At 47.9% G+C, this 17,074-nt stretch overlaps 1 protein-coding gene across 1 annotated transcript in view; it reads left to right on the top strand.

Moving 5' to 3' along the window:
- Positions 1 to 17,074, top strand: part of LOC115093339 (unconventional myosin-X-like) — a 556,890-nt gene that overhangs the window by 309,278 nt on the left and 230,538 nt on the right. Inside the window, exon 32 of the mRNA XM_029604967.1 lies at positions 9,888 to 10,082. Coding sequence (XP_029460827.1) covers positions 9,888 to 10,082 — 195 coding nt within the window. The remainder of the gene's footprint in view (positions 1 to 9,887; positions 10,083 to 17,074) is intronic.

Raw genomic sequence — 17,074 nt, 5'->3', positions numbered from 1 at the left:
TATTTGAAGAGTTTAATAAACATGTGGATAAAGGTGAACCGGTAGATGTAGTGTATTTGGATTTACAGAAGGCATTTGACAAAGTCCCTCATGAGAGGCTTCTAAGAAAACTAAAAAGTCATGGGATAGGAGGTGATGTCCTTTTCGTGGATTTCGTGGACTACAAGTGCAATACTTTAATTACATTACATGGGAAGATAATGCAGGACTGCAAATGCTGTACTTTCATTCTATTATTTATTTATTTATTTTGGTTTTTTTATACCGACATTCTTGTAGAAATTACAAATCACACCGGTTGTTGCGGTCCCGGTCGCTAAGTTAGCGACCTCGTCCTTACCTTGTTCCCGAGTCCCCCGACCGCACCGCGAGCCGCTTGTTGGAAGGCCTGCCTGGCCGCAAGGCAGCGGCGTCTCCCTCGTGGAGTCACCGTCGAGGCCCGAACTCTGCTCCTCCCCCCGCTGGGGAACGCACGCGCACGAGGGCCCGGCTCTTGTAGGTCCAGCACCCGGAAGTGCTGAACCGCCCCTCTCCTGACGTCAGACGCCGGCAGGGTATTTAAGCCGGCGTCTGTCTCCTCAGCCTTGCCTTGCAACGAGGTCGCTCTCTGAGTACTAGTTGCAGTTCCTGTGGATCCCTGCTCCAGTTCCTGCTGATTCTTGCTCCAGTTCCTGCTGATCCTCGCTCCAGTTCCAGCCTTTCCTGTTCCAGTTCCTTTTGTTCCTGCCTTGCTCCAGTCTCCGCTGACCTGACTCCGCCTCTGCTCTGGATTCTTCCGCTCCCTGCATTGTCTTCAGCCAGCCTCGACCACCGGACTTCACCTCGACTCCTCTTGCCTGCCAACCGTCACGACCGCAGGACCTCTCCTAAGTCCCAGCGACCTGGACCCCTACGGGCTCCTCCTGGGGGGGTCTCGGGTTTCCAGGGCGAAGATTCCTCTTCGATACCAGCTGTGCTCCGCCTCCCGGCCTTCCTCCATTCTCAGAGCCCACGCTCCACTCAGCCGGCCCAAGGGTCCACTACCAGTCTCAATCCGCAACAGTTTGCAAGGCCATGGACCCGGCGGACGCAGCCGGTGTGCAAGCCATTCCCGGAATGGCCCAGAGAATCCAGCAGCAGCAGCACTGCTTAGAAGTACTGGCTGCCACAGTCGATCGCCTCGCAACTCGCTTGGACACTACCCTCCGGAGGTGGTCCAACCTCCACCCCCGGTACCCGCACCGCAGCCTCCGGCACAGACTCAGCTTCCAGCGCCTACTCGTTATACCGGGGACGCCAAGATGTGTAGAGCCTTCTTGAACCAGTGTTTCATCCGGTTCTCCTTGCTACCAGGGCAGTTCCCCTCGGACGCCATCAAGGTGGCCTATATCCTCTCCCTACTTGATGGGAAGGCCATGCTGTGGGCGTCACCCATGTGGGAGCATCAGGATCCTATGCTGCAGGACTTGCCACGGTTTGTAGCCCATTTCAAACAAACCTTTGATGAACCCGCTCGCTTGACCACTGCCACCACAGAAATCTTACAGTTGAAACAAGGGTCCCGAACCCTAGGATTACACCATTGAATTCCGCACCCTAGTTATGGAGCTAGGTTGGCAGGATGATTGTCTGCGAGGCATTTTCCTTGAGGGCCTCGCAGGCCGCATTAAGGATGAACTGATGGCTCGGGACATTCCCAGCACCCTGAACGAAGTCATAGACCTTGCCGGGAGAATTGACCGTCGCCTTCAGCAACGGGCCAAGGAGGGCCGAGTACTTTGCCATTCTGTCTCTCTGGCGCCTGCCTTCTCTAAACCCCTGACTACCGCTTCGAGGACACAGACTTCTCCCAGCAATCTTTCTACTGAGGAACCCATGCAGATCGGGCGCACGCCTCTGTCCGAAGAGGAGAGAAGACGATGCCGTAGTCAAGGACTGTGCCTATACTGTGGAGGCAAGGGCCACTACTTGGCTCAGTGCTCAGAGAGGCCGGAAAACGCCCGAGCCTAGGGAGGTGGGAGGAGCTCCCCCTAGGCTGTGGCAATGCTGCTCCTCAATGTACGGTCCCTATTACGCTGGAGTACCCTGGAGGCTCCTTCCAAACTCTCGCCTTTGTGGATTCCGGAGTCGGGGGAAACTTCATCCTAAAGGATTTAGCACACCAACTTGGACTCTCCACTGTACCTAGAGAACCTCCTCTGCGAGTCACCTCCATCCAGGGAACTCCTCTTCCTGGTGACATCACGGTGCTCACGAAACCTCTGACTCTACGAACCGGGACTCTCCACACCGAGAGAATCTCCTTTTTGTTGCTCGAAAAGACACTGCACCCAGTAGTCTTAGGACTACCCTGGCTACAGCTGCATGTCCCCGTGATACATTGGGACTCACTCCAGATTGCTCAATGGAGTTCTTCCTGCTTCCAAAACTGCCTTGAATTTCCTCAGAAACCCAAGGTCACTCTCTGCCAGACAGCCATTGGACTTCCTTCGCCGTACCAAGATTATTCCGACGTGTTCTCTAAACAAAAGGCGGAGATCCTCCCATGCCACCGACCATTTGACTGTGCCATTGACCTTCTCCCAGGCACCACTCCGCTGCGTGGCCGAGTCTACCCGCTGTCCCTACCTGAGACCCGGGCCATGTCCGACTACATTACAGAAAACCTCGCTAAAGGTTTCATTCGCCCTTCACACTCTCCTGCTGGGGCAGGGTTCTTCTTTGTAGCCAAGAAGGATGGCACCCTTAGACCCTGCATTGACTACAGAGGGTTGAACACCATCACCAAAAAGGATCGATACCCGCTTCCCTTGATACCTGAGTTACTCGACAGACTACAAGGAGCGAAGGTTTTTACAAAACTTGACCTTCGTGGAGCTTACAACTTAGTTCGCATTCGCCCAGGAGATGAGTGGAAGACGGCATTCAACACCCGTGACGGACATTATGAGTATTTGGTGATGCCGTTTGGTTTGTGCAATGCTCTAGCCGTCTGCCAAAATTTCATGAACGAGGTGCTCCGGGAAATGCTCCACTCATTCGCCATAGTATACCTTGACGATGTCTTGATTTACTCCCAAGACCTAGCCACCCATCGACAACATGTCAGACTAGTTCTACAGGCTTTAAGAGACAATCACCTATACGCCAAACTTGAGAAGTGCCAGTTCGACTGCGAATCCCTTCCTTTCTTGGGATACATTGTCTCCTCCACGGAGTTTCAAATGGATCCTGAGAAGGTTTCGGCCATCACTAATTGGCCACATCCCTCGGGCTTGAAGGCTCTCCAACGATTCCTCGGATTCACTAATTTCTACAGGTACTTCATTCCTCAGTACTCTCTGAAAGTCACCCCACTCACCGCTCTCACTCGTAAGGGGGCCAACGCTCAAGACTGGCCTGAAAACGCGTGCTTGGCTTTTGAAGAATTGAAGCAAGCATTCTTGGAAGCTTCCTGCTTGCGCCACCCGAACCCACTGCGCCCGTTCATTGTGGAGGTCGATGCTTCCAGCTTAGCCATCGGGGCTGTCCTCAGTCAACACGATGCTTCTGGCAAGCTGATGCCGTGCTCTTACTTCTCTAAGAAGTTCTCACCAGCCGAATACAACTGCGGCATCGGAGACAAAGAACTTCTAGCAATTAAACTCGCCTTCGAAGAATGGAGGCAGTGGCTTGAAGGGGCTAACCACCCCATCACAGTATATACGGACCACAAGAACTTGGAGTTCTTGGCCCAAGCTCAATGGCTGAACCCTCGCCAAGCCAGATGGTCCCTTTTCTTCAGTCGCTTTGACTTCATTCTCAAGTATCGACCCGCAGAGAAAAACGTCCGAGCGGACGCCCTGTCCCGTACCGCCCAACCTGAGGAGGAGGAAGAGCTACAACATATCCTAGATCCTGCATGTGTCCACCTTGCTCTCACCACACTAAATTCAACAACAAGAACTATCGTACCCAAGAAACTCCGGAAGAAAGTTCTGACTTGGGGCCATGACTCTTTGTCTGGAGGGCATGCAGGTAGGGAGAGAACGCTGGACCTCATAAACCACTTTTATTGGTGGCCCGGCCTTTGAAGGGATGTCTCTCTCTACGTTAGCTCATGTCCCACTTGCGCCAAGCAAAAGCCCCTGGTTGGTCCTCCGAGAGGGCTGTTACAACCATTGCCCGTACCTATGGAACCGTGGACCCACATCGCCACGGATTTTGTGGTAGACTTACCCTCCTCTCAAGGCAAGACTGTCGTATGGGTCACCGTGGACAGTTTCTCGAAAATGGCCCATTTCGTGCCACTAGCCAAACTACCCTCTGCAACCGAACTGGCCTTGTTATTCTCTCACCACATATTCCGCATACATGGCTTGCCCCAGGACATTGTCTCGGACTGAGGTCCACAATTTACAGCCAGGTATTGGAGGGCTCTTTGCAAGAAGTTTGAAATACAACTTAGCTTCTCCACCGCCTTCCACCCGCAAAGTAACGGGCAAACGGAACGGATGAATCGTTCTCTAAAGCTGTTCTTAAGAACTTTCACCAATCATAAACAAGACAATTGGGTAGAGATGCTACCCTGGGCAGAGTTCGCCTATAACAATCAAGTACACGCAGCAACGGGAAGGTCACCCTTCCAAACCGTATATGAAAAGCAACTCAAACCACCGTTGCCAGTACCTGTACCGGTCTCGTCACCTGTGGCACAGCTTACCACCCAACAATTGGGTAAACTCTGGATGTCTAACCAACGGAGGCTCCGTAGGACCGCACTCCTCTCTAAACGCTACAGTGATCGACATAGAAAACCCGCACCCACCTTTTTACCAGGAGATAGAGTGTGGCTCAGTACCAAGAATATCCATTTGAGACAACCCTCGAAGAAGCTGGCACCTAAGTTCTGTGGCCCCTTTCGAGTGGCAGAAAGAGTAGGGCTGGTGTCCTACCGTCTGCGTTTGCCCACCACTTTACGCATTCATAACGTCTTCCACGTCTCTCTCCTAAAACCAGTAGTCCTCTCCAGGTTCCATCAAAGACCACCGGACTCTACCTCTGCTCCCACGGCCGAGGACTCCACCTTCCAAGTACGAGAAGTCCTAGATCCTCGTTTCGCCAACAGACATTGGGAATACTTGCTAGCTTGGGAGGGATGCGGGGATGAGGACAATACTTGGGAACCTGCTCACAACATTCTGGACAAATCCCTTCTACAACAGTTCCATGCTGATCATCCTGACAAGCCTGGGCCCTTGAAGAGGGGGGCGTAAAGGAGGGGGTACTTTTGCGGTCCTGGTCGCTAACCCTGACCGCACCGCGAGCCGCGCGTTGGAAGGCCTGCCTGGCCATGCGGCAGGCCCGAACTCTGCTCCTCCCCCCGCTGGGGAACGCACGCGCGCGAGGGCCCAGCTCTTGTAGGTCCAGCACCCGGAAGTGCTGAACCGCCCCCTTCCTGAAGTCAGACACCGGCAGGGTATTTAAGCCGGCATCTGTCTCTTCAGCCTTGCCTTGCAACGAGGTCGCTCTCTGAGTACTAGTTGCAGTTCCTGCGGATCCTTGCTCCAGTTCCTGCGGATCCTTGCTCCAGTTCCTGCTGTTCCTCGTTCCAGTTCCAGCCTTTCCTGTTCCAGTTCCTTTTGTTCCTGCCTTGCTCCAGTCTCCGCTGACATGACTTCGCCTCCGCTCCGGATTCTTCCACTCCCTGCATTGTCTTCAGCCAGCCTCGACCACCGGACTTCACCTCGACTCCTCTCATCTTCAGCCAGCCTCGACCACCGGACTTCACCTCGACGACTCTCGTCTTCAGCCAGCCTCGACCACCGGACTTCACCTCGACTCCTCTTGCCTGCCAACCGTCGCGACCGCAGGACCTCTCCTAAGTCCCAGCGGCCCCAGACCCCTACGGGCTCCTCCTGGGGGGGGTCTCGGGTTTCCAGGGCGAAGATTCCTCTTCAATACCAGCTGTGCTCCGCCTCCCGGCCTTCCTCCATTCTCGGAGCCCACGCTCCACTCAGCCGGCCCAAGGGTCCACTACCAGTCTTAATCCGCAACACCGGTTTCCAGAGAACAAAAAACTTTGCATGAAAGCGTTCCATGGAACAAAGTGACAAGTAACAATATTGAGCTAACATCATTCTCAAAGTAAATACAGAGTATAATTCGACAATTATTAACTAAATAAATATTTAAAAACAAAATATTTACAAACGGAAGTTTATAGTTTCTTAATAGCTTTATGGCTAATCATAACTAAAGAGACGGTGTTACGTGTTGGACCAGTTGGTCAAGGTTGGTCATTGTTGTAAGAGGGATCTCAATCAGGGAATGCTAATTTGAAGAGCCATGTTTTTTAAGTTTTTTCTTGAAAGACAGGAGACATGGATCTTGTCTGAGATCTGGGGGAAGAGCATTCCAATTTGAAGGGCCGGCTGTGGAAAGTGTTCGTTTACTACCAGGGGTTTTCGCTAGTGGAACATGTAGTGTACCTTGATAGGTTCCTCTGGTCTATTCGGGTTACAGAAACGTGGCTGAATGGTAAGCTCAATAGGGGAGAGGTTAAGAACATAAGAAAACGCCATACTGGGTCAGACCAAGGGTCCATCAAGCCCAGCATCCTGTTTCCAACAGTGGCCAATCCAGGCCATAAAAACCTGGCAAGTACCCAAAAACTAAGTCTATTAGTTGTGTATGGCTTTGTGAGTTATAGTAAAGGACTTTGTAGAAGATCCTGTATTTGACTGGTAGCCAGTGGAGGATGTATAGGATGGGGGAAATGTGATCTCTTTTCTTTGTATTTGTCAGTATTCTGGCTGCAGAATTCTGCAGCATCTATAGTTGTTTGATGGTGTTTGTGGGGAGGCCGATGAGAAGAGCATTACAGTAATTGATTTTTGAGAAGATGATAGATTGAAGTACCAAGCGGAAGTCGTGAAAATGTAAGAGGGGTTTCAGCTTTTTTAATACTTGTAATTTGAAAAAGCATTCCTTGGTGGTGGTGTTGACAAATTTTTTTAGATTAAGTTGGTTGCCCAAGAGAACACCGAGGTCTCTTACGTGGGATGAATAATTGAGGTTTGAGGGAGGTGATGTTGTCAGAGCATTGATGAGAGGGTTGTTGAGATCTTGAGATATGATGAGGAGTTCTGTCTTGGTGGTGTTTAGGACTAGGTTTAGACTGAGAGGAGTGTTTTTATTGACTGGAGGCAACTGTTCCAGAAGCTTATAGTTTTTTGTAGAGATTCTGTGATTGGTATGAGAATTTTTATATCGTCTGCATAGAGATAGTGGGTAAGATGCAGCTTAGAGAGGAGGTGGCAGAGTGGTAGAATGTATAGGTTGAAAACGGTTGGTGAGAGGGATGATCCTTGAGGGACACCATAGTTGGAGGTGACTGAGTGAGACTCTTTATTGTTGATTTTATTTATTTATTTATTTATTTATTTATTTATTTAAAGGCTTTTATATACCGGAGTTCATGCACTTGTGCATACCACTTCGGTTTACACAGAACAAGGAACAGAAAATTACATCAAACAGATTGAACAATTAAACAAATTTTGACTTTGAATGTTCTGTTGCAAAGGAAGGATTTGAACCAGTTGAGTGCAGTCCCAGTGATACCTATATCTGCAAGACAGTCTATGAGAGTTGTGTGTTTGACGGTATCTAAGGCTGCTGACAGATCTAAAAGCGCCAGTAGATATGGTTGTCTTTTATCCATGTTCATAAAGATGGAGTCTGTGAGAGAAATTAGTAGTGATTCTGTATTCATGGATTTCCGGAATCCGAATTGAGAGGGGGAAAGAATCTTATGTTCCTCTAGGTACTCCGAAAGTTGATTATTAATGATCTTCTCCATAAGTTTGGCAATGAGGGGTAGATTGGCAATGGGGCGGAAGTTCGCAGGGTCATCAGTTGGCAAGTTAGGTTTTTTTAGAAGAGGTTTTAGAGTGGCGAGCTTTAGTGAGTCTGGAACTAATCCTTGGGTAAGGAAGCAGTTGATAATATCTGCGATAGGTTTAGCAATTGTGTTGGGTATGGCAAAGAGGAGGTTTGAGGGAATGATGTCTAATGGGTGTGAGGAGGGTTTGAGTTTCTTCAGGATGTTTTCAATTTCAAGTGAAGAAGTAGTCTCGAAGACTTTGAGGGTTGCAGTTCTTTTTGGGGAAGAGGAGTGAGGAGGCGGTGATGCTGGGTTGGATGAAGAAAGTGGGTTGATAAGGTTGATGATTTTGTTCTTGAAGTATTTTGCAAGCTCTATGGCTTTACTAAGAGCTTGGTCATCTGGGAAAGTCGGAGGGGTAGGTTTAGTGAGGGCCAAGTCGTAGGAGAACAATGCTTTGGAGTCAAAGATGAAGTGGTGGATTACATGGGAAGATAATGCAGGACTGCAAATGCAATACTTTAATTCTATTTCATAATCACATAAGAACATGCTATACTGGTTCAGATCTAGGGTCCATCAAGCCCAGCATCCTGTTTCCAACAGTGGCCAATCCAGGCCATAAGAACCTGGCAAGAACCGAAATGGGTTACATTAGCTATCCTCCAGTCTTCAGGTACAATGGATGATTTTTACTAATAGGTCTGAAATTTCATTTTTTAGTTCCTTCAGTACTCTATGGTGTATACCATCTGGTCCAGGTGATTTACTACTCTTCAGTTTGTCAATCAGGCCTACCACATCTTCTAGGCTCACTGTGATTTGGTTCAGTCCATTAAAACATCTACAAATTTCAATGATCATACATATGTGGGCTTCCTCTGATTCCCCAAATCAATTTTTGGGTATTCCCTAGAAATCTCTCCAGCTGTAGGCATCTTTTTGTGGTATCTGAATGAAGCTTGCACTGTTTCCTCCTCCTCTGAAATCACAGGGTGATCTCCTGCACAGGACTGAGTTCCTTCTCACTCTTGGGCCATTCCCCTGCTTCCTCTCCCTTGGGGAAGAACCTCCTCAGCTGATGATCAGCAGTGTGGGAAGGCAGCTTTGCAAAGCCTTTTCTCTCACAGAATCCATAAGTCTTGGTTCCCGTCTCCAAGAAATAGGAATCAGACTCCTGCTCAGAGCTCTTCATGGCTGTTCCAAGCAATTTTTCTCCCTCTCCAGAAGTTCCAGGGATGCCAACATTTAGTAATGACAGTCTATTAGTCAACTTGAATAAAAGTTCTGCTGCAGGTCTTTAAGGTTCTGATTAGACCACAGGCTTTGCACCTGCTATGGTTCTGCTGCCTCTCTCTTCAGGGTCTCAGTAGGAGTGAAAATATGAGTAGTTTCAATTTGCAATTATTTGAACAGAGCATGTGCAGTGCCCTTCAAACTCTGGACCGTACTGTGCATGCACCATAAACCTGGAAAGTAGGAGTCACTGGGTTTCCCTCCCTCCCGGCTGCTGAAGCATCTCTAGACCCTTCTAGGCCAGATGTGAGAGTGAGATAGGGAATCAGGCCTGGGCTCTTGAATAGTGGTGCATGATAGCGACATTGGTCATGCAGAAAACTGGATACAATGTCAGCTATGATTTATTTTTTTTTTACTGAACCTATATAAAAATTATCAAAATATGATGCCATAGAAACATAACAGCAGAAGAAGACAATTTGGCCCAAGCAATCTGCTCAGTCATCCAAGTAATTATGGTCCCTTCTTTAGATGTGACCTCAGGATCATGTATGCTTTCAAATGCTCTGGTATTTTATCATGTTTGGAGAATTTTTGTGTTAACCAATAGGAAGGATCACAGCACACAAAGCCATGAATCCAGGATAAGCTTCTGCATGCTTTTAAAATGGTCTAGGATCTTTTCTGTCAGCAGAGTACTGGCACCTCAGTTTCATACCTTTTGTGGTAGAGATGCTGCCAGTAACAGTACCTGACTGGGCGTGCTAGGAAAGATCTGCATGATTCTGTTCTCTTCCTGCAGGATGGCTCCAGAAGGAAGTACGCAGCAGCATGAAAATGTCCTCACTGAAGTTAAAGAGACGCTGGTTTGTTCTGAGTCACAGTGCCCTAGATTATTACAAATCCTCTGAACCCTGCATGGCCAAGATGGGTACACTTATTCTCAACAGCCTCTGCTCTGTGGTCCAGCCAGAAGAGAGAGTTTTTAAAGAAACAGGTAAAAAATGCAACAAAACTGCATAAGAAGAATTAGCACATCTGTTACTGCAACTACCAATTAACATTTCTGTAGCACCACGCAACATACACAGCACTGTAGAATCACACACAAAAAAGACAGTCCTGCTCAATGGGGAGCTTACAATCTAATAAGACGAACATTCATGACAAGAGACTTCGGGTATTTCAATAGGTAAGACAGTGGTTAAAAAGAGAGAAAAATAGTTAATGAAGCTAAAAGCAGATGATCAGGTCTAAGATTTAAAAGCAGCCTTAGAAAGGTGGGTCTTCAGATGGGATTTAAACACAGCGAGAGAGGGATCCTGACACACCAGCTCAGGAAGACTATTCCAGGCACATGGCCCAGCAGGTGGAAAGCACGGAGTCTGGAACTGGCAGTAAAGAAGGGCACAGATAGGAGTATCCAACAAGGGGAGTGCATGAGGAGGGGTATAGAGAGAGATAAGAGAGGAGAGATAGTGAGATGCTGCAGAGTGAAGGCATTTGTAGGTGAGCAAAAGGAGTTTGAATCGTATGTGGGAACGGATAGGGAGCCAATGCACTGACTTCAGAAGAGGGGTTATAGAAACTAGAGATGTGCATTGCTTTTTGTGTTTGTGTCGTTCTTCGTTTTTCGGCCGCCATGGAAAATGTTCTTTTTTTTTTTTTGGTTCTGGTCTTTTTTTTCGCAAAAAAATCGATTTTTAGTTAGTGCGCGCTAACTCCCCGTTAGTGCGCGCTAACTCCCCGTTAGTGCGCGCTAACTCCCCGTTAGTGCGCACTAACGGGGAGTTAGCGCGCACTGACTCCAGTTAGTGTCACTAATCAGAAAAATGAATTTTTGCGAAAAAATGGGAAAATCCCGATCTTTTTCGGGCTCCCTGAAACATGCCGAATTGGAGAATTTCGTTGAAATTTTCCAGTTCGGCAAAAACGAATGCACATCTCTAATAGAAACATAGAAATGACGTCAGGAAAAACCAACGGCCCATCCAGTCTGCCCAGCAAGCTTTCGCACTCTTTTTTTTTTTTCTCATTCTTATCTGTTACGCTTGCCCTTAGTAACCTTTTCGGTTCTGTTTCCCTTCCCCCCCTCCATTAATGTAGAGAGCAGTGTTGAAACTGCAACTAAGTGAAATATCTAGCTTACAGGCCGATACAGTAAAGTGCGGCCGCGGTTACCCCGCTCCTAACCCACTTTCTACTCACTTTCCGGCCGCGTTAGCCCTTCCTGCGATACACAATCCCCTTTAACCCATCCTCACCGCCTCTTTAAATCCCCGGGTAACCCTTTCCACACGCGGCATGGATATTGCATGTAAACCATCGAATTAGCTATTCCCTCCCATACAGTAACGCACGCCCCGACTATCGCCTTTTTAACCTGGAGTTTAGCCGCGCGTTTAACCTGCTAATTTACCGCCTACCCTTACCCCTGCGTTAGAGGCAGGGGTAAGGGTAGACTGCAAACTTTCCCCCAAAAAGAAACCTAAAAACCTAAAATCCCCTACTCCCGAAGCTACTCGACATGTTATCAACTTACTTTTTGTTGCTTTCAGCCCCTTCAACCTTCTCTGCCATCCTCCAGAGGGGGCAGCTAGCAGCGAAAGCGGCTTGCAGCGGCCCCAGGTCCCAGTTCTCGATGATGTTCCCACAGGTACTCCAGCTCGACTTCTGGCTCACAGCTACCCCCCCAAAAAAAGACTGCTGAGTTACGGCCTTGGAAGCGAAGCGAACTTTCATGGGCTTGAGCGTCCAAATTGACGGGCGCTCAAATTGACGGGCGCTCAAGCCAATGAAAGCACAGGGACGGGCGTGCGTCCCTCTGCTTTCATTGGCATGAGCGCCCGTCTATTTGGGCGCTCATGCCAATGAGGGTGGGTAGCTGTCAGCCAGAAGTTGAGCTGGAGTACCTGCGGGAACATCGTCGCGAGCCAGGAGAACCAGGACCTGCGCGCAGGGGGGGGGGAACCGCTGCAAGCCGCTTTCGCCGTCCCTGTGCTTTCATTGGCATGAGCGTCCAATTTGACGGGCGCTCAAGCCAATGAAAGCACAGGGACGGGCAGGCAGGCGTGACGTCTTTTTTTTTTCCCCTTGGCTGCACCTGCGATCTTCTTTTAATTTTTTGGCCGTTGGTGACGTGAGCGCTAGAGGCAGCCCGCTGTCTCCTTTTATTTCCTGCTGCCGCCTATCTGGGGTCCACTTGTGGGCCGTGGTCTCCTTTCCCTTTCTTTGGCTGACACTGGCCTGGGCTATGGAAGGAACCCGCTGTCTGTCACGTCACGGCCGTCCCTGTGCTTTCATTGGCTTGAGCGCCCGTCAATTTCGGCACTCATGCCATTGAAAGTACAGGGACGGCCGTGACGTCACGCCCGCCCATCCCTGTGCTTTCATTGGCTTGAGCGCCCGTCAATTTGGACGCTCAAGCCAATGAAAGCACAGGGACGGGCGGGAGTGACAGCGCTCAAGCCCAGGAAAGTACGCTTCGCTTCGGTTTCAAGGCCGTAACTCAGCAGTCTTAGGGGGGGGAGGAGGGGGTAGCTGTCAGCCAGAAGTCGAGCTGGAGTACCTGCTAGAACATCGAGAGCCAGGAGAACCGGGACCGGGGGTGGGGGGGGGGGACACCACTGCAAGCTGCTTTCGCCGCCGGCTGCCCCCCTCCGGAGGACGGCAGAGAGGACGGCAGAGAAGGCTGAAAGGGCTGAAAAACATCAAAAGGTAAGTTGGCACATGTCGAGCCACTTCGGGAGGAGGGGGATTTTAGGTTTTTAGGTTTTCATGGGTGCCTGTCATTTCAAATGTCATTTGAAATGACAGGCACCAGCTCACCCAGGATACTATATAGGCGCTGTATTAAGCTCCTATACAGTAAAATCGGTTGCGCGGGCCTAACGCTTCCCCTAACGCTTCGCAGATGCGGCTTGCATTTGCAAGCAATTTAAATAGAATATCGAGCAGTATATGATCAGAACTGTGCGTGGGGCAAACGAGGGTGCGCCCGGCACTGCCGCACTCTAACGCGTCCTTACTGTATCGACCCGTTAATTAGTTAGGGATAGTAACCGCTGCAATAAGCAAGCTACACCCATGCTTGTTTACCCCGACTATGTAATTCAGTCCTTGTTGGTTGTTGTCTGTATATAGATCCATTTTTCTTCATTCCCCCCTGCCGATGAAGCAGAGAGCTATGCTGGATATGCATTGAAAGTGAAGTATCAGTCTTTCTCCCCTGCCATTGAAGCAGAGAGTTATGCTGGACATGCATTGAAAGTGAGGTATCAGGCTTATTTGGTTTCGGGTAGTAACCGCCGTAACAAGCCAGCTACTCCCCGCTTTGTGAGTGCGAATCCTTTTTTCTTCTCCCCTGCCGTTGAAGCAGAGAGCTATGCTGGATATGCGTGAAGTATCAGTTTTTCTTCTCCCCTGCCGTTGAAGCAGAGAGCTATGCTGGATATGCGTGAAGTATCAGTTTTTCTTCTCCCCTGCCGTTGAAGCAGAGAGCTATGCTGGATATGCGTGAAGTATCAGTTTTTCTTCTCCCCTGCATTTGAAGCAGAGAGCTGTGCTGGATATGCATTGAAAGTGAAGTATCAGGCTTATTTGGTTTGGGGTAGTAACCGCCGTAACAAGCCAGCTACTCCCCGCTTTGTGAGTGCGAATCCTTTTTTCTTCTCTAATATATCCCCCCTCAGTTGTCTCTTCTCCAAGCTGAAAAGTCCTAACCTCTTTAGTCTTTCCTCATAGGGGAGCTGTTCTATTCCCCTTATCATTTTGGTAGCCCTTCTCTGTACCTTCTCCATCGCAATTATATCTTTTTTGAGATGCGGCGACCAGAATTGTACACAGTATTCAAGGTGCGGTCTCACCATGGAGCGATACAGAGGCATTATGACATTTTCCGTTTTATTCATCATTCCTTTTCCAATAATTCCCAACATTCTGTTTGCTTTTTTGACTGCCGCAGCACACTGAACCGACGATTTCAATGTGTTATCCACTATGACACCTAGATCTCTTTCTTGGGTTGTAGCACCTAATGTGGAACCCAACATTGTGTAATTATAGCATGGGTTATTTTTTCCCTATATGCATCACCTTGCACTTATCCACATTAAATTTCATCTGCCATTTGGATGCCCAATTTTCCAGTCTCACAAGGTCTTCCTGCAATTTATCACAATCTGCTTGTGATTTAACTACTCTGAACAATTTTGTGTCATCTGCAAATTTGATTATTTCACTCGTCGTATTTCTTTCCAGATCATTTATAAATATATTGAACAGTAAGGGTCCCAATACAGATCCCTGAGGCACTCCACTGTCCACTCCCTTCCATTGAGAAAATTGCCCATTCAATCCTACTCTCTGTTTCCTGTCTTTTAGCCAGTTTGCAATCCACGAAAGGACATCACCACCTATCCCATGACTTTTTACTTTTCCTAGAAGCCTCTCATGAGGAACTTTGTCAAACGCCTTCTGAAAATCCAAGTATACTATATCTACCGGTTCACCTTTATCCACATGTTTATTAACTCCTTCAAAAAAGTGAAGCAGATTTGTGAGGCAAGACTTGCCCTGGGTAAAGCCATGCTGACTTTGTTCCATTAAACCATGTCTTTCTATATGTTCTGTGATTTTGATGTTTAGAACACTTTCCACTAGTTTTGCTGGCACTGAAGTCAGGCTAACCGGTCTGTAGTTTCCCGGATCGCCCCTGGAGCCCTTTGAAATATTGGGGTTACATTTGCTATCCTCCAGTCTTCAGGTACAATGGATGATTTTAATGATAAGTTACAAATTTTTACTAATAGGTCTGAAATTTCATTTTTTAGTTCCTTCAGAACTCTGGGGTGTATACCATCCGGTCCAGGTGATTTACTACTCTTCAGTTTGTCAATCCAGGCCTACCACATCTTCTAGGTTCACCGTGATTTGATTCAGTCCATCTGAATCATTACCCATGAAAACCTTCTCCATTACGGGTACCTCCCCAACATCCTCTTCAGTAAACACCGAAGCAAAGAAATCATTTAATCTTTCCGCGATGGCCTTATCTTCTCTAAGTGCCCCCTTAACCCCTCGATCATCTAACGGTCCAACTGACTCCCTCACAGGCTTTCTGCTTCGGATATATTTAAAAAAGTTTTTACTGTGAGTTTTTGCCTCTACAGCCAACTTCTTTTCAAATTCTCTCTTAGCCTGTCTTATCAATGTCTTACATTTAACTTGCCAATGTTTATGCTTTATCCTATTTTCTTGTGTTGGATCCTTCTTCCAATTTTTGAATGAAGATCTTTTGGCTAAAATAGCTTCTTTCACCTCCCCTTTTAACCATGCCGGTAATTGTTTTGCCTTCTTTCCACCTTTCTTAATGTGTGGAATACATCTGGACTGTGCTTCTAGAATGGTATTTTTTAACAATGACCATGCCTCTTGGACATTTTCTACTTTTGTAGCTGCTCCGTTCAGTTTTTTTCTAACAATTTTTCTCATTTTATCAAAGTTTCCCTTTTGAAAGTTTAGCAAGAGACCCTTGGATTTCAGGTACAATGTTTTGGATTTCAGGCACACTGTTCCTTTTCCAGTCATTAAATCAAATTTGATCATATTATGATCACTATTGCCAAGCGGCCCCACCACCGTTACCTCTCTCACCAAGTCCTGTGCTCCACTGACAATTAGATCTAAAATTGCTCCCTCTCGCGTCGGTTCCTGAACCAATTGCTCCATAAAGCTATCATTTATTCCATCCAGGAACGTTATCTCTCTGGCGTGACCCGATGATACATTTACCCAGTCTATATTGGGGTAATTGAAGTCTCCCATTATTACTGCGCTACCAATTTGGTTAGCTTCCCTAATTTCTCTTAGCATTTCACTGTCCATCTCACCATCTTGACCAGGTGGACGGTAGTATACCCCTATCACTGTAGTCTTCCCTGACACACAAGGGATTTCTACCCATAAAGATTCAATTTTGTATTTAGTCTCATGCAGGATGTTTATCCTGTTGGACTCTATGCCATCCCGGACATAAAGCGCCACACCTCCTCCCGACTGCTCCTCTCTGTCATTGCGATATAATTTGTACCCCGGTATAGCACTGTCCCATTGGTTATCCTCTTTCCACCATGTCTCTGAGATGCCAATTAAGTCTATGTCATCATTTACTGCTATACATTCTAATTCTCCCATCTTACTTCTTAGACTTCTGGCATTAGCATACAAACATTTCAAAGTTTGTTTTTTGTTTGTATTTTTATTCTGCTTTTTAATTGATAGGGATAAGTTAGAATTTTTTAGCTCAGGTGGGTTTTTAGTTACAGGCACTTGGACTACTTTTCTAATTATTGGAACCTCACTGTCGGGATGCCCTAATTCTAATACATCATTACTATCCTTTAAAGATACCTCTCTCCGAACCATGCGCTGCTGAGCGACTGTTGGCTTTCCCCTTTGTTCTAGTTTAAAAGCTGCTCTATCTCCTTTTTAAAGGTTAGCGCCAGCAGTCTGGTTCCACCCTGGTTAAGGTGCAGCCCATCCCTTTGGAAGAGACTCCCCCTTCCCCAAAAGGTTCCCCAGTTCCTAACAAAACTGAATCCCTCTTCCTTGCACCATCGTCTCATCCACGCATTGAGACTCCGGAGCTCTGCTTCCCTCTGGTGACCTGCGCGTGGAACAGGGAGCATTTCAGAGAATGCTCCCCTGGAGGTTCTGGATTTAATCTTTCTACCTAAGAGCCTAAATTTGGCTTCCAGAACCTCCCTCCCACATTTTCCTATGTCGTTGGTGCCCACGTGTACCACGACAGCCGGCTCCTCCCCAGCACTGTCTAAAATCCTATCTAGGTGACGCGTGAGGTCCGCCACCTTCGCACCAGGTAAGCATGTTACCAGGCGATCCTCATGCCCACCAGCCACCCAGCTATCTACATTCCTAATAATCAAATCACCAACTATGACGGCCGACCTAACCCTTCCCTCCTGGGCA

The sequence above is a fragment of the Rhinatrema bivittatum genome, chromosome 6 (genome assembly GCF_901001135.1).
Source record: "Rhinatrema bivittatum chromosome 6, aRhiBiv1.1, whole genome shotgun sequence".
NCBI lineage: Eukaryota > Metazoa > Chordata > Amphibia > Gymnophiona > Rhinatrematidae > Rhinatrema > Rhinatrema bivittatum.
This window is presented reverse-complemented; position numbering and strand designations above follow the sequence as displayed.